Here is a 16,189-nt window from a genome sequence, read left to right as displayed (position 1 = left end):
TACATCCATTTTCCTTCTCCAGGGTTATGTAATAGATCAGCTGGTTTAAGTAAGTTATGAACAAGGAGAATACTTGACATCTGCTTGGTAAAATGTGAACATCTTTGTGGTCAAATAGACCTGGAATTCGGTCACTTTCTAGGCATGTAATTTGGGGCAAATTAAATAATCTCTTTGACTTCTCATCATTAAAATGACTCCTTTTGCCAAAGGAAGCATACTTCAAAGACTTCAAGTTGTAAAAATTTTCTTTTTACTGAAGACTAATTTTTTTTAGATCTCTGTAATTAAAACAGCCTACAAGTCTCTAGTGTAAAGCTAGCATTTCCACCCCAGATATACTGAATCAGAATCTACAGTTTAACAAGATCTCCAGCTGATTCTTATGTATAATAAATTTTGAGAACCACTGCTCTATCAGTGGTTCTCAGAATTGGTCCCTAACCAACAGCATTAGCATGCCTGGGAACTTGTTAGAAATGCAAATTCTCAGCAGGGGTCTGAAACAGAACCAGTTGGAAGCTCTGGTGTAAAGTAAGGTTCCTTCATAATGGGAAGAAACAGAGTAACACTGTCTTAGAACTTTTCATAACAGATATGCAATACCTGTATTATAGAGCAAGAGATTTATAACATTCCAAAAAACACAACTATGAAAACGCAGTTTTGTTCTTGTATGACTCTAACAGCATTCCCATCATACAGCCAGGAAGTAGAATAAGCCCTCAAGAAAAAAAGGCAAAAATTCAAGTACTTCTCCAACCACAATTATTTTTTAATCTATGAAATAGAATTTCCTTACAAATTAAGTAGTTTTTACAGGAGTGACATATTTATTATGGATGGGATCTGTTTATTGAGTGTTGTCAGAAAGAAGCTGGGCTGTTATTTTTCCAGAAATTGAAAAAAAGTACCATCATTAAGATAAGGAAGAGAAAGATTTGTATCCATCTTTTTGGGACATGTAAGGTGATAGTGAAGTCTCACAGTTGGAGAATTTGTGGATATTGGTGGAGGAATTGGAAATGCTTTCTAGTAAGCGGGTAATCCCTCTTCCCCGAACACTGTTGTTCTGGCCAGAAATTTTCACCCCAGATGGGTAGTCACCTAGGATATTGAAAATACAAGAAAAGATATATTAGCAATTTTTTTGTAGTTTTATTACAAAGTGATCTCTTAATTAACTGTAGACATGATCACTAAAAAAGCCATAATTAACTGGATCTTGAAGAAGGGATTCTTAAAGGTAAACAGACTAGTTAGACAAGAACATTTTTGTTTTTAGATCGGGCCAGGACTTATTTAGAACTGGAAACCTTAAATGAAATTCTTTATTCACTACGTGAAATTTTATGTCACTAGTTTTTAAACTTCATCACCCAAAAGACATCATCACAACAAAACTATAAAACTATAGCTGATACCAGAAAAACCAGGTTTTCTTTTACATGCCCTGAACAAGTCTAAGGAATAAGCTAAACTGTATCCAAGTGACACACTAAAACGTGCCCATTCAAATGTTTAAGGTACTAATGTCACGTAAAACTTCCCAATTCAACAAGCTCTTTATATCCTAAACCTAATTTAGAAGTACCACACACCCTGGGATCTTAAAAAGCTTTAAGGCCCTAACCTCCCTGAGATGCCTTCTTATAAGATGCTTACCAGTGGGTGTGTTTGATCTTTGTTCCTGACTAGAAGAGTTGAAATGAGGAAATCCTGCATTCTCAACCCTTAGCTTCTGTAAGAAACAAAAAGATACCAGTAAAAAAAAAAATGTTTATTTCTTATTATCAGAGGCTCTACTTCAATTTCAAATTACTCGTTAAAAAAGGCAAACTAACGAGGGCTGTGGGGACCATGGTCTCAGGGAACATCTAGCTCAACTGGCATAACACAGATTATAAAGACAATGTTCTACATTCTACCTTGGTGAGTAGCATCTGGGATCTTGAAAGCCTGTGAGCAGCCATCTAAGATACTCCACTGGTCCCACCCCTTCAGGAGCAAGGGAGAATGAAGAGAACAGGATACAACGAAAAGATTAGTCTGAAGGACTAATGGACCACAGCTACCAAGACCTCCACCAGACTGAATCCAGTACAGCTAGATGGTGCCCGGCTACCACCACTGACTGCTCTGACCAGGACCACAATAGAGGGTTTTGGACAGAGTTGGAGAAGGATGTAGAACAAAATTCTAACACATGAAAGACCAGATTTACTGGCCTGAAAGAGACTGGAGAAACCCCAAGAGTATGGCCCCCAGACACCCTTTTAGCTCAGTGGTGAAGTTGCTTCCGAGGTTCACCGTTCAGCCGGGGTTTGGACAGCCCCGTAAAACAAAACGGGACTAATGAGGCACAGCAGACCAGGGACAAGGACTAGAAGGCAGAAGGGGACAGGAAAGCTAGTGATAGGGAACCCAAGGTTGAGTGAGGACAATGCTGACATGTAGGAGGGTCGTTAACCATTATCATAGGGCAACATGTGTACTAACTGTTTAATGAGAAACTATTTTGTTCAGTAAACCTTCATCTAAACTTAGAATAGCAGTACAACCGGAAGAATGTAATCGATGTCACTGAACTGTGCATGTAGAAATTTTTGAAATGGTGTATCTTTGGCTATGTATATTTTTCACCAAAAAAAAAAAAAAGGTCAAGAAGGGTGAGGGTTGACATGTCATGGGGTTGTTAACCAATGTCATAAGACAATATGTGTACTGTTTAATGAGAAACTATTTGTTCTGTAAACCTTCACCTAAAGTACAATTAAAAAAATAATAAAAAAATGCAAACTAACACCTAAATACTTTCTCAATGTCTGATCAACTATAAATTTTACAGATAAGCAATCTGCAATATACAAGGAACTTGCTTAAGTCACTTGTTATTTCATTGTCCTTTTCACTCAGCTTAAATGTTGCTTCCATCTCCATAGCGGAGATAGTCACAACAGAAGCCTGGCTTAAACTGTTACTTTCTAATGGCCTGGGAGGTTAATAACACAGACAATAAAGTATATTGGAAAATAGGTTTTGGAGTCAGACAGCCTGGGTTAAAATCCTCACTCTATCACCAAGTTACACTCTTGTTAAGCCTTGACATATCACCTATAAAAATGGGATATTTACACACAGCAATAACAACAGCATTAGCTGTCTTTATTCAATGCTTACTAGGTGCCAAGCACTATTCTAAGTGATTGTTAGAGATTAATTTATTTAATATTCATAACCCTTGAGAAGGGGACTATTATTTCTACTAAGGAACAGAGATTAAGCACTTTCCCAAGGATCACAACTAGTATGAGTGGAGCCAGTTATGTGAACACATGCAGGCAGGCTCCAGAGCCCGTGCTTTTCATCACTAATAAAGTGAAACTGTATACAAACCACCTGTCACTGAATGCAATCAATACTCTATTCATTCACTCAATATTTACTTAATGGTACAAATGTCAGGCTCTGTTTTAAGCAGTGGAAAAAAAAACAGTAAAATAATCCTCATGGAGCTGACGTTCTAGTCACAAAAGAAACAGTAAACAAAATAAATTACTAGGTAAAGTAGTTATTATGTTAGAGAAGTACCAAGGAGAAAAATAGGGTAAGTGTTTTCAATACAACATCCAGAAAGTCCCCACTGAGCAGAGGACGTTCGGGCAGAGATCTAGGCAGAGAGCAAGGTAAGGGAACAAGTCATAAAGGTATCTAGGAGAACAATGTTTCAGTCAATGTAAGAAGCTCTGGAGCTTAGTATGCTTGACCTGTTCTAGAAAAAGCAAGGAGGCTCATGGGGCTGTGATGTAGTGAGCAGGTGGCAGAGTGGTAGGAGACCAGGTCAGAGAGGCAGTGAAGGGTCAAATCACGAAGAGCCTTATAAGCCATTGTGAGGAATCTGGCTTTTACTTGAAGTGAGATTAGAAGTTTGGAAGTTTGAACAGAGGAGTCATTTACCTGATTCAGGTTTTAACAGGATCACATTTGCTGCTATGCTGGAAAGAGACTGTAGGGAGTCAGGGAGGAAACAAGGAGGCTACTATTACAGACTCAACTGTGTTCCCCAGGAACGTGTTTTGTAGTCCTAACCCCTGTACCTGTAAATATGACCCTGTTTGGAAACAGGGTTGTTAATGAAGTCTTACCAGAGTAGGGTGTGTCCTAAGCCTTATCACTTCTAAGTGGTATCTTATAAAAAGAGCAGAATAGTCACAGAGACACACACAGAAGACACACGCCACCTGAGGGCCTGTCTACAAGCAAAAGAATGCCAAGGATTGCCGCCAGACACCAGAAACTAGGAGAAAGGCTACGAAAGGAATCTGTAAGGATGAGAGTCTGATTTAGACTTATGGCCACCAGAACTATGAGAAAATAAATTTCTGTTCTTTAAAGCCACCCACTTGTGGTATTTTTTTGTTACGGCAGCACTAGGTAACTAAGATACTACCTAAGAGAGCTACTGCAATAATCATGGTAGCCTGAACCAGGGTGACAACAGTGGAGATGGAGGTGGTGAAAACTGTTGAATCCTGTACATAGTTCTGAAGGCAGACTGTGAGAAAAATATGTAAGGGATGATTGCCAAGATTTTGGGCCTAAGCAGTGGAAGAACAGAACTGCCATTTAAAGAACTGGGGAAGAGCAAGAGAAGAAGTGGTTTTTTTTTGAGGGAATATCAGGAGTCGTGCTTTGGAAATGATAATTTTGAAATGCCTATTAGATATCCAACTGGAGATGTCAAGTAGTTGAATATACAAAATGGATTTTAATGGCGAAGGTCTGGCTCAGAGGTATACATTTAAGAGTCATCAAGTATAGTGGTCTATAAAACCATGGGAAAGGATCATTAGGGAGTGTGTATATGTAGAGAAGAGAAAACGTCTAAGAGCCGTGACATTCCAGCACTTCAAGGCTGAGGAGACAAGAAGGAAACAAAGAAAACTAGGAGTTATGGCCAATGAGACAGTAAGAAAACCAGGAAGATAAGCCATCCTGGAAACCAAATGTAAAACATATTTCAAGGATAAACCGATGGTCAATTGGTCAATGCTGCTGCTAGGTCAAGTATAAAGAGGTCTTACCATCAGATTTAGCAACGTGGAAGTAATCTGGCTCCCATGACATTAACTATTTCAGTGGTGTTGTGACGGCAAAAACCTCCCTGGAATGAGTTCAAGATACAATGGGAGAAGAGAACTGGACAATAGTGAGGACTCTTTTGAAGAGTACTGCTGTAAAGGAGAACAGAACAGGGTAGTCTTCAGAGGGGAATTACAGGGTCAAAAGAGGGTTTGCTTTTTTTTTTTTGTCTTTGGAGACAAGATGATAGCATGTTTGCTGCTGATGCAAATGATTCAGAAGAGAGAAAAACCCTGATGGTGCAGGGGAATTATCTGAGTCATGTCCTTAAGTAGGTAAAAGAATGATATAAACAGATCAGTCTTAGATAGGAGCAGACGATTCATTAAAACAGGAGTAAAAGCAGAGCATATGCTTATAGATGCAGATAGATATGGTGGTAGGAACATGTGGAAAATCTCTCCTAGTTGCTTTTATCCTCTCAGAGAAAGGAGGCAAGGGCATTAGCTACAGCAAGGGTGAAAGATGAGGTGATGGAAGTCTGAAGAGAAAAAAAGTGTGAAATAGCTGTCTAAAAAAGTGGGAGATTAATCAGACTAGACAAACGGATGACCGCCAGGCAATGCTAAGGGCCCACCTGACGTTGGTGGTGATTAGTATTTAGTAAGACTAGTCAGCATGGAAGTCTCTTTCCAGCCTCATTTATAAGGTAAATAAGGTATAAGAAGAGTAGGTGGGGAGTTGGATTTAACCAGGGCTACGTCAACCAAGAACGATGAAGAAAAAGAGGGGTAATGGAGTTGAGGGTGAGCACAAGCGAGTGGAAATGATAGACCAAGGAATCTAAGCTGGAAAGGAAAAGGATGAGGGACGGGGGTAGAGAACAGGACATGAGGCTGCAGCACCGCCCATGTGTGAATTGTGCCCTTGCAGTTGTGTAATGCCATGGCCCTGTACAGGAGTGTAAAACAGTGGAAGCATAAATGAATTGTAGGTCCCAGTCGGGGTTAAAGAATTGTTGGCATCGGGGTACTACAGCAAGACAGTGTTAGTCAGAGAGCAGGATGCTTGAAATTGAGATTATGGGGGAGATGTCATTGGGTTCTAGGATATGATCATGGGAGTATGGGGAAACAGGATCACTTGAAGAGAAGTCAAGGAACTGAAAGGGGTCGGGCAGTTGAAGATTTATCTATGGGGAAACTGAAATCGAGAATTCTAACAGAAATACTGTTACAGCAACACTGAGCAATGAGCTCAAAGAATGGAGAGGGCCAACTCAGTGGTCTACTGACTCAAAAAAGAGGTCATCAGGTAATACAGCCTGGATGGCATGTGATTTGAAGTCTAGGAATTTTACAGCGGAAGTAGGAAGAAGTCTGGAAGCTGCAACATTAAACAAGGACAATTACCTCAAATCTAGGCTCATGTCAAATGACTGTGAAAAACAATGTCACTCTGAAAAGGGCTAAGAGGGAAGCAGTGTCCTTACAGGGAAGCCAAGTTTCAGTTAGACCTTTCCAAAAAGAGGCTGAAGATATCTGAGATTTAGCTGATGACTGAGGTTGAGAAGATCCGCTAGGTTTTTTTCAGGAGTTGGGGAAGGCTGGGACATGGGATTAGGCCATAAAAGAGGAGTATGGGGAAAAAAAGGGAAGATCTAGAGTCCTGGACTTCGTGTAGGGAACAATGTAAACAATGAAAAGGTGCATAATGAGATTAATTCTGGTAGTCTCAATACAGATGATGATGATGATGATGGGGGCTAAGGCAGGGTTTCTCAACCTCAGCACTACTGACATTTTGGGCTGGATAATTCTTTGTTGTGATGGCTGACCTGTGCCTTATAGGATGTTCAGCAGTATCCCTAGCTTCCACTCACTAGATACAGGAGCAAGCCCTTACCCAGTTGCTGTGACAACAAGATGACAGGAAAATTGAACAGCTTTAATCAAATCATGAATTATGTCTTATTTTTAAGTAAATATTTAGAATATTTGTATTACCTACATTCAGATGTTTATTTTTTTATTACTGTACTTCAGATGAAGGTTTACAGAACAAACTAGTTTCTCATTAAACAGTACACATATTGTTTTATGACACTGGTTACCCACCCCATGACATGGCAACACTCTCCCTTCTTGACCTTGGGTTCCCAATCACCAGCTTTCCTGTCCCCTCCTGCCTTCTAGTCCTTGCCCCTGGGCTGGTGTGCCCCTTTAGTCTTGTTTTGTTTTATGGGCCTGTCTAATCTTTGGCTGAAGGGTGAATCTCAGGAGTGACTTCATTACTCAGCTAAAAAGGTGTCCGGGGGCCATACTCTCAGGGTTTCTCCAGTCTCTGTCAGGCCAGTGAGTCTGGTGTTTTTTTGTGAGTTAGAATTTTGTTCTACATTTTTCTACAGCTCTGTCCAGGACCCTCTATTGTGATCCCTGTCAAGAGCGGTTGGTAGTGGTAGCCAGGCACCATCTAGTTGTACTGGACTCAGTCTGGTGGAGGCTGTGATAGTTGTGGTCCATTAGTCCTTTGGACTAATCTTTCCCTTGTGTCTTTAGTTTTCTTCATTCTCCCTTGCTTCCGATAGGGTGAGACCACTGGAGTATCTTACCCGGCTGATCACAAGCTTTTAAGACCCCAGACACTACTCATCAAAGCAGAATGTAGAATATTTTCTTTATAAACTATGTTATGCCAATTGAGCTAGATGTTCTCTGAAACCATGGTCCCCACAGCCCCCAGCCCAGTAATTCAGTCCCTCAGGGAGTTTGGATGTGTCTATGGCCTTGCTTTGTACAAGTTGTGCTGGCTTCCCCAGTATTGTATACTGTCTTACCCTTCACTATCCCCACCCCTCCACTCTTTCACAGCCATCAAAGACTGTTTCTTTTTGTGTGTAAACCTTCTCATGAGTTTTTACAGTAGTGGTCTCATACAATATTTGTGCTTTTATGATTGACTTATTTCACTCGGCATAATGCCCTCCAGATTCACTCATGTTGTGAGATGCTTCACAGATTCATCACTGTTCTTTATCATTGCGTAGCATTCCCTTGTGTGTATGTACCGTAGCTTATCCATTCATCTGGTGATGGGCATCTAGGTTGTTTCCATCTTTTTGCTATTGTGAACAATGCTGCAATGAACAAGGATGTGCACATGTCTACTCCTGTGATGGCTCTTATTTCTCTAGGATATATTCTTAGGAGTGGTATTGCTGCATCATATGGTATTTCTATTTCTAGCTTTCTAAGGAAGCACCATATCATTTTACACTACCACCAGCAGTGCATAAGAGTTCCAATCTCCCCACAGCTGCTCCAATGTGTTATTTACTGTTTTTTTGATTAGTGCCAGTAATGCTGGGGTGAGATGGTATATCTCGCTGTGGTTTTGATTTGCATTTTTCTAATCGCTAGTGGTCATTTGACGTGGTGAACACTAATGACCGAAGACCAGACGAGTTGTGGAATGACATAAAAGACATTATACGTGAAAAAAGCAAGAGGTCATTAAAAAGACAGGAAAGAAAGAAAAGACCAAAATGGATGTCAGAAGAGACTCTGAAACTTGCTCTTGAACATCGAGTAGCTAAAGCAAAAAGAAGAAATGATGAAGTAAAAGAACTGAACAGATTTCAAAGGGTGGCTTGAGAAGACAAAGTAAAGTATTATAATGACATATGTAAAGAGCTAGAGATGGAAAACCAAAAGGAATGAACACACTCAGCATTTCTCAAGCTGAAAGAACGAAGAAAACATTCAAGCCTCGAGTTGCAACAGTGAAGAATTCTATGGGGAAATACTAAACGACGCATGAAGCATCAAGAGAAGATGGAAGGAATACACACAGTCGTGATACCAAAACAACTGGTCAATGTTCAACCATTTCAAGAGGTAGTGTATGATCAGGAACCGATGGTACAAAACGAAGAAGTCCAAGCTGCACTGAAGGCACTGGCGAAAAACAAGGCTCCAGGAACTGACGGAACATCAAGTGAGATGTTTCAATAAACGGATGCAGCACTGGAAGTGCTCACTCCTCTATGCCAAGAAATTTGGAAGATAGCTACCTGGCCAACCGACTGGAAGAGATCCATATTTATGCCTATTCCCAAGAAAGGTGATCCAACCGAATGTGGAAATTATCAAACAGTATCATTAATATCACATGCAAGTAAAATTTTGCTAAAGATCATTCATACGTTGACAGGGAACTGCCAGAAATTCAGGCTGGATTCAGAAAAGGATGTGGAACCAGGGATATTGTTGCTGATGTCAGATGGATCCTGGCTGAAAGCAGAGAATACCAGAAAGACGTTTAACTGTGTTTTATTGACTGTGCAAAGGCATTTGATTGTGTGGATCATAAAAAATTATGCATAACATTGCAAAGAATGGGAATTCCAGAACACTTAATTGTGCTCATGAGGAACCTGTACACAGATCAACAGGCAGCTGTTCAGACAGAACAAGGGGATACTGTATGGTTTAAAAGTCAGGAAAAGTGTGCATCAGGGTTGCATCCTCTCACCATACCTACTCAATCTGTATGCTGAGCAAATAAGCCAAGAAGCTGGACTCTATGAAGAATAAAGAGGCATCAGGACTGGAGAAAGATTCATTAACAACCTGTGATATGCAGATGACACAACCCTGCTTGCTGAAAGTGAAGAGACCTTGAAGCACTTATTGATGAAGAACAAAGAATACAGCCTTCAGTATGGATTACACCTCAACATAAAGAAAACAAAAATCCTCACAACTGGACCAATAAGCAACATCATGATAACTGGCGAAAAGATTCAAGTCGTCAAGGACTTCGTTTTACTAGGATCCACAATCAACACCCATGGAAGCAGCAGTCAGGAAATAAAAAGATGCATTGCATTAGGCAAATCTGCTGCAAAAGACCTCTTTAATGTGTAGAAAAGAAAGGTGTCACCTTGAAGACTAAGGTGTGCCTGACCCAAGCCACAGTATTTTCAATTGCATCATATGCATGTGAAAGCTGGGCAATGAATAAGAAGACCGAAGAACTGACACCTTTGAATTGTGGTGTTGGTGAAGAATACTGAATATACCATGGACTGCCAAAAGAACAAACAAATCTGTTTTGGAAGAAGTACAACCAGAATGCTCCTTAGAAAGAAGGATGAGATGGTAAGACTACGTCTTACATACTTTGGACATGTTGTCAGGAAGGATCAGTCCCTGGAGAAGGACATCATGCTTGGTAAGGTAGAGGTTCAGCGAAAAAGAGGAAGTCTGTCAACAAGATGGACTGACACAGTGACTGCAACAATGGGCTCAAGCATAACGATTGTCAGCGTGGCGGAGGACAGGGCGGTGTTTCTTTCTGTGATGCACAGGGTCACTATGAGTCGGAACTGACTTGACGGCACCTAACAACAACAACGGCTAGTGATCCGGAGCGTTTCCTCATGTGTCTGTTAGCTGCTTGAATGTCTTCTTTTTAATTGGATATTTGTCTTTTTGTTGTAGAGGTGTTAGATTTTCCTGCAGATTTTGGAAATTAGACCTTTGTCGGATTTGTAATAGTTAAATTTTTTTTCCCAGCCTGTAGGTTTTCTTTTCACTCTTTTGGTTAAGTCTTTTAATGAGCTAAGTATTTAATTTTTAGAAGATACCAGTTATCTAGATTATCTTCTGGCGTTCGTGTGTTGTTATGGTTTGTATCCTGTTAATGCCGTGTAGTAGGGTCTCTAGTGTTGATCCTATTTTTTCTTCTATGATCTTTATAGTTTTTGGTTTTATATTTAGGTCTTTGATCCATTTTGAATTAGTTTTTGTGTATGGTGTGAGGTATGGGATCTGTTTCATTTTTTTTGCCAATGGACATCCAGTTTTGCCAGCACCATTTGCTAAAAAGACTGTCTTTTCCCCATTTGATGGACTTTGGGCCCTTGCTGAAGATCAGGTGACTATAGGTGGATGAATTTACATCTGGGTTCTCAACTGTTTTACTGGTCAATATATCTGTTATTGGACCACTACCAGGCTGTTCTGATTTCCGAAGCTGTATAGCAGGTTCTGAGGTCAGGTGGTGCGAGTCCTCCTACTTTATTCTTCTTCGTCAATACTGCTTTACTTATCTGGGGCCTCTTCCTTTTCCATGTAAAGTTAATGATTAGTTTTCCTATCTCTTTAAAGAATGTTGCTGGTATTTGGATCAAGATTGCATTATATTTATAGATTGCTTTGGGCTGAATTGTGATTTTCAAAATGTTGAGTCTACCTATCCATGAGCACGGTATGTTCTTCCATTTACGTAGACCTCTTTTGGTTTCTTGCAGTAGTGTTTTGTAGTTTTCTTTGTATAGTTATTTTCCATCCCTGATTAGATTTACTTGTAAGTATTTTATGTTTTTAGGGGCTATAATAAATGATACTGCTTTCCTAATTTCTTTTTCATCGTTCTCTTTATTGGGGGTATAGGAATCCAACTCTTTTTTTATGTTTATCTTGTATTCTGCCACTCTGCTGAATCCTTTTATTAGTGCCAGTAGTTTTCTCGTGGAGTATTTCGGGTTTTCTACGTACAGTATCACATTATCGGCAAATAGGGACAGTTTAACTTCATTACCAGTCTGGATGGTAATTTTTCTTGCCTTACTGTGCTAGCTAGGACTGCCAGCATAATGTTAAATAGGAGTGGTGATAAAGGGCATCCTTGTCTTGTTCCTGTTCTCAAGGGGAATGTTTTCAGCCTCTCTCCATTAAGGATGATGTTGGCTGTTGGTTTTGCATAGATACCCTTTACTATGTTGAGAAATTTCCCTTCTATACCTATTTTATTGAGGGTTTTTATCGGAAACAAATGTCGGACTTTGTCGAATGCCTTTTCTGCATCGAGATGATCATGTGATTCTTCTCTTTCCTTTTATGTGGTGGATTACACTGATTATCTAATGTTGAACCATCCTTGCATACCTGGTATGAATCCTACTTAGTTGTGGTGTATTATTTTTTTGATATGATGCTGAATTCTACTGGCCAGAATTTTGTTGAGAGTTTCTCCCTCTATATTCACGAGAGATACTGGTCTGTAATTTTCTTCTTTCGTGTTGTCTTTGCCTGGTTTGGGTATCAGGGGTATGCTGGCTTCATAAAATGAATTCAGAAGTATCGCTTCCTTTTCTACGTTGCGAAACTGAGTAGTATCGGTGTAAGCTCTGAATATTTGGGCGAATTCTCCAGTGAAGCCATCTGGGCCAGGGCTATTTTTTTGTTGGGAGTTTATTACCTTTCCAGTGTTTCTCCTGTTATGGGTCTGTTCAGACTTTCAACATCATTTTGTGATAGTCTGGGTAGGTAGTGTGTTTCTAGAAATTTGTCCATTTCCTCTAGGTTTTCAAATTTGTTGGAGTATAGTTTTTCATAATACTTTGTTATGATCCTTTTTATTTCAGTTAGGTCTGTTGTAATGCTCCCCACTTCACTTCTTATTTGGGTTATTTGCGTCCTCTCCTGTTTTTGTCAGTTTGGCCAGTGGTTTATCGATTTTGTTGATCCTTTCAAAGAACCAACTTTTGGTTTCGTTGATTCTTTCTACTGTTTTTCTATTCTCTCTTTCATTTATTTCTGCTCTGATCTTTATTATTACCTTTCTTCTGGTGGCTGTGCGCTTTTGTTTTGCTGTTCTCTGTTTGTTTGAATTGTGTAGCTAATGTTTTGATTTTGTCCCTTTCTTCTTTGATGTGTGCATCTAATGCTATAAAATTGTCCTCCGAGAACTGCCTTTACTGTGTCCCAAAGGTCTTGGTATGATGTTTTCATTCTCATTTGATTCTAGGAATTTTTAAATTCCATCTGTGATTTTTTTCTATTACCCAGTGAGTTTTAAGCAAAGTGTTATTCCATTTCTTAATTCTTTTTTTCCCTTGCTCTTCCTGTTGTTAATTTCTACTCTGATGACATTGTGGTCAGAGAAGATACTTTGTATTATCTCAATGTTTTGAATTTTGCTGAGGGTCGCTCTGTGACCTAAAATGTAGTCTATTCTGAAGAACATTCCATGTGCACTGGAAAAGAATGTAGCTGTTTGGGTGGAGTGTTCTATACATGTATTTGAGGTCAAGTTGGCCGACTGTGCCCTTTAGCTCTTCTGTATCTTTGCTGAGTTTCTTTCTAGATGTTCTGTCCTTTCCTAAGAATGGTGTGTTGAAGTCTCCTACTATTTTTGTGGAACTGTCCATTTCTCTTTTCAGTGCTGTTAGAGTTTATGTATTTTGGATTTCTGTCATTGGGTATGTAAATGTTTATTACAGTTATGTCTTCAGGATGGATCATCCTTTTAATCATTATATAGTGACCCTCTTTGTCTTTTACGGTGGATTTTGTTTTAAAGTCTATTTTCTCTGAGATTAGTATTGCCACTCCTTACTTATTTTTTCCATCCTTCATTTTTAATAAACTTATGTCTTTGTTTCTAAAGTGTGTCTCTTGTAGACAGCATATTGATGGATCCTGGTTTTTTTTTTTTTAATCTATTCTGTCACTCTCTCTTTATGGGTGTATTTAAGTCTTTTATGTTCAGTGTGATTACTGATAGGTGTGAGCTTACTGCTGTCATTTTGTAGTGCTTTTTTTTTTTAGTGATGTTTTCTTTGTTCCTTACTCTCCTGTGAATTCGTTTTGTTTGTGAATTTCTTTCATTTCTTTTGTTTTTATAGATTTTGTTTTTTACTGAGACCTTACGTTTTTCTTTATTTTGATGAGTAGATTTGTTAACTTTCTTTGTGGTTGCCTTGAAATTTACCCTTATCTTCCTCGGTTTGAACCAGTCTATTATTACTTGGTATCGTCTTGCCTTCCTCTCCATTAGAAAGTTCTATACCTAAACCATTTATTTCCCCTTTTTAATTGTTCTGACGTTGCTTTCATTTACAGATTAACCTCTCTGGTTCCCTGTTATATCTTTTGGTTTTGGATCGTCCTTGACAGTTCATTTCCTAAGTTAGTATCTGGCTGGTATGATCTTGCGGCCTAGTTTCTGGCTGTGGTCTGATGTTGTCTGTTCTCAAACTGAAGGATTCTCTCTAATAATTCTTGTAAATTTGGCTTGGTTTTTACATATTCTCTTAATTTCTGTTTATCTGGAAATGTCCTAATTTCACCATCACATTTGAACGCGAGTTTTACAGGATATATTATTCTTGGTTGGCAAACTTTTTCTTTCAAGCTTTTATATATGTCGTCCCGTTGCCTCCTTGCCTGCATGGTTTCGGCTGAATAATCAGAGCTTCGTCTTGTTTCTCCTCTGTATGTGACTTTTCGTTTTTCTCGAGCTGCTTTCAGGATTCTCTCTTTGTCTTTGGTTTTAGCAAGTGTGATTATGGTTAAGACTTGGTGATTTTCTTTTGGTGTCTGTGATGGTTAAGATTGTGTGTCAACTTGGCTGGACCATGAATCTCAGTGTTTTAATGTTATCACTCCCATGATTGAATACACTGTTGAGTAGCCAATCAGATGAAAGGGAGTCTCCTCGGGGGTGTGGACTGCATCTGAATATAAGCAGATGTTCTGGCTTTTTGCTCACTCTGGATCCTGTGGCTGCCTCCTGTTGTCTCATCTCCGGTTCTTGGGACTTGAGCTGTCAGCTTATCTGCCGAACTTGGGATTCATCTATCTTCACAGACTGTGAGTGGAGCCCTGCTCTTCTGACTGCTGATCCTGGGTTCACCAGCATCTGCAGCTACGTGAATCAGGAGAAACCTTATGGTCTTGCCTGCCAATCTTGGCATTCGTCAACCTTCAGAGCCTGTGAGCAGAAACCCTGCACTCTGACCTGCTGATCTTGGGCTCGCCAGCTTCTGCGGCTGCGTGACTTGGGAGAGGCCTCTACCCTGATCCATGGACTTGGGATGTTCTAGCCTCTACAATCGCGTGAGCTGTTTCCTTGATATAAACCTCTCTCTATATGTATTTATACGCTTTACTGGTTTTGCTTCTATAGAGGATCCAGCCAAAGACAGGGTCCTATATGGGGTTCGTTGAGCTTCTTGGATGGTCAGCTTTTCATCTTTCATGATACTAGGGAAGTCTTCTGTCACCAATTCTTCAGTGATCCTCTGTGTTTTCCGTTTTCTCCCCACTTCTGGAACTCTGATAATTTGCAAAGTTTTGATTTTGACTGTATCTCACATAATTATCAGGGTTTCTTCATTTTTCTTCATTCATTTTTCTGCCTTTCCTCAAAGTTGTAGCCAAGTGTTTGTCTTCAATTTTGCTAATCCTGTCTTCCACTATTTCAAACTTGTTCCTTAGCTCTTCTATGACGCTGTCCGTTTCTGAAATCTCGTTTATCTTTTGGATTTCTAATTGTTGTTTCTGTATGATTTCTAGTTGTGAATTTATTTTGGCATTTTGTTCCTGTATTATTTTCCTGAATTCTTCCATTTCCATTTTTTGGTCTGTATTTTCCACAAATTTGTCAATTTTTCCTCATTTTTGTCTGCTTTTTGCTTCAAATCTTGGATAGCTCTGAATATTAGAGATATGAATGCCCTATCAGGTAATTCTAGTGCCTGTTCTTCTACTGGAAAGTTATCTGGTGTTTTATTTTGGATGCCTACTGGAACCAGCCTGTCCTTTTTTTTAAATATATGTTTTGATATTGTCTGCTGTCTTCGGGACATTCAGTATTTTCCCCATTTATTGATTGTAGATTTTTTTGTTTTGCCCTGCTTTTTTCTTCTATTTGGTTATGTCTGAGCGTGGCGGGCTGTATATTCTTTGTAGTTTGCTCGTTTGTGGGCACGATACTTTTCACCTCCTTGTCCAATAGGCAGGGCCAGTTGCTCAGCTATGGTGCAGTAGGGCAGGTCCAGGGGAAGGGGAGGGGTTGGGATGGGTTGTTTGTGGCACCTACTTTGACAGGGCAGGCTGGGAATCAGTTCAGGGTAGATTCTGGTAGGCCATGCCTGTGCTGCTCAGGGGTATAATGTTTAGCGCACGGTGCAGGTAGGCAGGAAGGAGGGGAGCGGTTGTAACGTGTGGAGCTAACGTGGGTATGGGAAAGAACAGAAAGAGCAGAGAGAAACAGGAGCCAAAAACAAAGAAACAAGCAAACAAACAAACGAAAA

The 16,189-nt window shown here is 39.7% G+C and overlaps 1 protein-coding gene across 2 annotated transcripts in view; it reads right to left on the bottom strand.

Annotated features, from left to right (window-relative positions):
• Positions 1-576: 576 nt before the first annotated feature.
• Positions 577-16,189, bottom strand: part of MAEL (maelstrom spermatogenic transposon silencer) — a 51,800-nt gene continuing 36,187 nt past the window's right edge. For both annotated transcript variants that reach the window (XM_004385772.2, XM_004385773.2), the window contains 2 exons: positions 1,666-1,741; positions 577-1,107 (listed from right to left, as the gene is read on the bottom strand). In XM_004385772.2, coding sequence (XP_004385829.1) covers positions 920-1,107; positions 1,666-1,741 — 264 coding nt within the window. In that variant the 3' untranslated portion in view covers positions 577-919. The remainder of the gene's footprint in view (positions 1,108-1,665; positions 1,742-16,189) is intronic.

Source organism: Trichechus manatus, unplaced genomic scaffold, assembly GCF_000243295.1.
Source record: "Trichechus manatus latirostris isolate Lorelei unplaced genomic scaffold, TriManLat1.0 scaffold00145, whole genome shotgun sequence".
Lineage (NCBI taxonomy): Eukaryota > Metazoa > Chordata > Mammalia > Sirenia > Trichechidae > Trichechus > Trichechus manatus.
Note: the sequence above shows the minus strand (reverse complement) of the source record. Positions and strands in the feature narration are given on the sequence as shown.